The sequence below is a fragment of the Trypanosoma equiperdum genome (genome assembly GCF_001457755.1).
Source record: "Trypanosoma equiperdum strain OVI genome assembly, contig: ctg_1685, whole genome shotgun sequence".
In the NCBI taxonomy this organism is placed as follows: domain Eukaryota; phylum Euglenozoa; class Kinetoplastea; order Trypanosomatida; family Trypanosomatidae; genus Trypanosoma; species Trypanosoma equiperdum.
In genome coordinates this window covers 1-4,695 of record NW_027123710.1, presented here as the reverse complement: position 1 = coordinate 4,695, position 4,695 = coordinate 1, and the positions used below count along the sequence as shown (strand labels likewise).

Sequence of the window (4,695 nt, the reverse complement as noted above, 5' to 3'; positions counted from 1 at the left end):
GGGGGGGGGGGGAAGGGAGGGCATTGCAGTGACTACCCCTGTCGGTTGTGGGGGTTTGCAGCTTGTTGGAGAGGTCACTTTTTTTTTTTTTCTTAGCGCTATGAGCGGTCAAAAATGTTTTTCTTTCCACCTGCTTTTTCCTCGTGTTACCGCTGGCCTTCGTAATTGAACCGTTCCAGCGGTATGGGAGGCGGTGCGAGAAAAGTGACTCCGAATCCCTTCCATTTTCTGTTGGCCTTTTCGTTGACTATTGAATGAAAACGTTCTTTTCTTTTTTCCTCCCACCATCCCCCTTCTCAATTTCTTCATTTTGTTGTATGGCGCACTCACTATTATTGCGTGTTTGCTGTCATCCTTCAATTCAATCAATTCATCACTTCATTCACCCGCTCCTTTTCCCTCTTGGTTCTCCTCTTTCTTTCTTTCTTTGCTCTTTGTTTTTTGTTTTGTCCCGTGTCCAAGTTGTTTTCGTAGAGGTCGTATTTAAGTGACCCATATATACAGTCCTACGAAACTCTTGAAGGGATGGGGTCCACAGATGGTGAATGTGCCTCATCGCTCCGTGGCCACCGTATGCCAAGTTGGATTCTCAGTCATCTCGAAACTGAGTTCACACCCAAGCAACTTTTAGTAACTTCACTTGAGGGATGAGATACCCGCTTAGAAAAAAAAATGAATTAATGTACAAAAGGGTACACATGTAGGATTCATCAAAGGCAACGAGTATGACCGTGCCATGAGTTCTCTGCGAGGCACTCTTACATTTGTTCTTTTCACATTAGACGGAACGTGGGATACAGTACAACACGCTATCATGCCTCAACCTGTTCTTGCAACTAAAAGATGAAGAAAAAGGATTTAAAGGAATGAGAAGGAGAAATGTTACTTGTCACCACCCAAAACGCGACTGTATGACACGAGTATGGAGTTTCAATCCGATGATGGGAGAAAAAGTTGCGCCACGATGAGCTCAGCTGGTGCTGGGTGCGGGCTTCAAACCCGTAGGCGAGTTGGACTCGCAGCCGTTCGATTCGGCCTTTGTGGTGTTTTTAATGTTGTTGTTGTTTTGTGTGTATATCCATGTTATATTATTTTCTCTTCATTTCCCTTTTTCAGCAATCTGACAACCCCTTTGAATGATGCCTTATGGGTCGTGTATTCTATACTGCTTTTTTTTTTTCGGTGTCTATTTTTAATCTCATTGTACAACACCACACTATTAAGAATTCGTTACCACCGAAACCTCTCGTTTTTTTTCCCCTTTACCCCCTTCACGTAGCAATTTCTGTACATGGAGGAGTATCTGACTGTCAACATTTTGTTCCCTCCCTCGCATATTCTTGATGGTGTCCCCCTCTCCTGGTGTGATGATCTCGTAAAGCGAACGGTTGGACCGAATGGGGGGTTGCGTTTTCCACTATTGGGCTCGGGTTCAAAATTGTCACTGCACGAGTACCCCGTGGATCGCCTGCTATCCGGGGGAAGCAGTGGTTTTCGGTCTGGACAACACGCTTGTGCCTCGTGTGGGGAAGCCACTGGTGATTGGGGTGAGGGAGACGACATTGACGGTATCATCTTCAACAGCAGTTATTCCATCGATTGCCTTTTTAACACTGTTTTGAAGTTAGGCACCGGGAGCTTTAGCTCTGTGAGCGTGTTGCAGAGCCGTCTACGGCCCACTCGTTTCTTTGCTGCGAAAAGTTTCACGCAACTTCCTTCTCCGATCATGCTGCTATCGAGTGTTTGCGGTCGTGAAGGTGTAATGAATGAATTGCACCAGACACCAAGTGGTGTTGGTTGTGCAGTGTTAAACCACTGCCCCATGTTGTGCAGCCTTTTACGTGAAGCCCAAGTCATTGCCACGCTTCCTCCACATCCCCGTCTCGAACGTTTTTATGGTGTTTTTGTGGAACACGATCCATTATACGGTACCGACTGTATGCCAACATCATCTCCTCGCACAGTGGCAGCACCGACTTCCGTGCACATGGTCGTTGAGGTGGGGATCGGCGGCACCTTCGGGGAACTGCTCAAACTGTATGGCTCTTACATAGCTGAGGAACATCTCGTATGCTGGATGTCACAGATACTAAGCGGGCTCGCGTGCTTGCACGGAAACGGGTTACTGCACAGAGACATCAAACCATCCAACATACTCCTCCGCAACAGGGTCTCCCCCACCAACTGGGAAAGCAACGTCGAGTTGATCCTTGCTGACTTCGGTATTGCAACTAAGGTAACAGATTCGGACTCCCAGACTGAGCGTACAGTGGTTGGATCTTGCGCCTACTTACCGCCGGAAATTGCGCGATATTGGGGATATCGGCACCGGTGCCCGTACTCGTACGCGTCTGATATTTGGAGTGCAGCTGCGCTTTTCTACGTGTTTCTAACTGGAGGGGGTCTAGGAATGGATGAGGGCATGTTGACAGTTACTTTTAACGGTATGATTCCATCCTTTATGTCACCAACGGAGTCCGAAAGTAATGCCACAGTTGCAGCACGTCTTTGGGTTGCGCGAGGTGACTACCCACCGCTGGCAACACTGGCGGTGATTCCACTTGTAGACGACAAGGCGCTTCAAATCTCTATACGGGAGCTTGCTGCTCGACGCGGGTGCCACGAGGAGAGTATTTGTGGTGAGCACAGCGTAGGAGTGGACAAGGAGGATGGTAACATCATCGCTACCGACCGCATCAGTGGCACACAGTACACCCGGTATACCTCCTTGAGTGGGGATGAAACAAAGGAGGGAGTGACAAGCACAACTCAGTGGCCTCCATGGGTTCTCACACCAAGTGTTCAGCTAATGGCAAGGGCACTGCGGGCACGAAATCTTTCGGCAGAGTTCTTGCATTGCATTGACAGGATGATGGCAGTAGACCCGGCGGAACGACCTACTGCCAAGAAATTACTTCTTGAGTCCCCCATTTTTTCTTTACGCATGCCATGGTGGGAGAAGTCGGTGGAAGCCTCTGTTAAGCGCATTGTCGAGGGAAAAGAAGATGTGCTGTTGGACGTGTGCTTGGGTGACAGCGATGAGGAAGAGGAGGAAGATGAGGAAGAGGCGGCGTTACTAGGTCGCACCATGACACCAAGTGTTCTACCAATAGATAATGGGCGTTACCTCCCCCATAACGTCGTTCACTGGTGGAGCGTCGATGTTTCTGGAGATATGCTGGAGCGGCGGGGGAACGCCCAAACCACTTCACTTCTTGAACATATCCTCACAGCGCTAGGCAACTTGCGTGCGTACGACACACCAGTCGATCCCATCGTTTCTGTGCAAAGCACTACTGACCATGAAAGCCATCGGAAGCTACCGATGTACATGCCGAAGACCTTGTGTTTTGTAGAGCGGGTTTTCTTACAGATGCAAGAATATGACATTGCTTTCCAGACTGTTGGCGACAACGGGCCACTGCTCGAAGAGCTAGAAGCACGCGGCCTGTACACCAATTTCTTCATCCATTCACAATTAAGACTGAGTGCTAGCGCACGCGTCGATAAGGTCTACCTGCCCTTTCTTATCGAGGACGACGAGGACATTCTGGACGAGGAGGAAGCTGCACACTGCGCAATGGAGATGTTGGTTTCGGCTGTCAACACGTGGTTGGAGGATCGCCTTGACGGGGAAACCGATACCGCGACGGCGTGTGGCAACACGTTGAGTCCCTTACCGTGGGTGAGCTGGAGCCACAACTATTTCGCCGGTGCCGGGGAGCGGTGTTTTATTGTTGAGTATGTCTCTGCTGTGCCGTTGGCCATACCGTCTCCCGCTCCGCCGAATCGCATTACAACAATCACAGGTGACGTTCATACCGTTTTCATGCACTGGCGGGCGAACCTCGTGGATGCGCATCGTCGCTCTCAGCACGGTGATGCGACCACTACCGATTGTGAAGATGTTCCTTATGATAACCATATTGGGGATGTGGGACCTTCAACAACCAAACTGGAGGGGTGTATGGACAAGTGGCTGGAAGCACTTGACGATGCAGAGTTTAGACTTCTTCACAAGGAAGAGGAGGAGATAAAAGAATGTGCACAGCATTGGGCAATCCCACCAAATCGTATCACACGGTGGCTGTGTGTAAGCCCAGTCCCATCACCTTGTGAATGTGCTCAATTTATGAGGGAGACGCTTGATGACGGTGCGGAAATCCGGGCTCGAGTCAACAAACTTGTGTCAGATATATGTTTCAGAACGGAGGGTGCCTTAATTCTTCAATCACGGCCGCGTGCTCGTGCCGTGTCTCAGTGTTCTTCCTCAGTCTATCGATGCAGCGCCCACCGTAGGTGGTGATGGCACGATTTTTATTCACAGTTATAACTTCTGCTGCGTTTTGCTTAGCCACTCTTCACACTGACGCTTTTCCCCTCTTTCTCTTTCATAGTCCTTAGAGGTGCAAGCTGGCAGAGGTGGCGCATCTCCACTGTTTTTTTCTTCTTTACTTTATCTACTCATTTGCTTTCCTTCTGTTCCATTGTTGATACTGCTAACGATCCCTTGGCATAAGCATGTGTTGCGGATGTGGTATCCGCTACGCGCCGGAAGGCCATTGGCCAGTGGTACGCTTATTTTTTCTTTGACAAGTCACTCTAACTTCCACGCAACCAAAGTATTGTCACTTCTGTTGTTTTCTTCCAACCTATTGTTTTTTTCTTGCAACTAAAAGATGAAGAAAAAGGATT

At 49.1% G+C, this 4,695-nt stretch overlaps 1 protein-coding gene and 1 non-coding gene across 2 annotated transcripts; both read left to right on the top strand.

Moving 5' to 3' along the window:
• Nucleotides 1-959: 959 nt before the first annotated feature.
• Nucleotides 960-1,045, top strand: TEOVI_000749200. Its single transcript has one exon. It is a non-coding gene; the product is annotated as a tRNA-Sec (tRNA).
• A 246-nt stretch (nucleotides 1,046-1,291) lies between these two features.
• On the top strand, nucleotides 1,292-4,306 carry TEOVI_000749100 (serine/threonine protein kinase, putative; the record flags this gene model as incomplete). The annotated part of the gene is made up of 1 exon (XM_067222721.1): nucleotides 1,292-4,306. The coding sequence occupies one exon, from the start codon at nucleotides 1,292-1,294 to the stop codon at nucleotides 4,304-4,306; it is 3,015 nt and encodes a 1,004-aa protein (XP_067078822.1).
• Nucleotides 4,307-4,695: the final 389 nt, after the last annotated feature.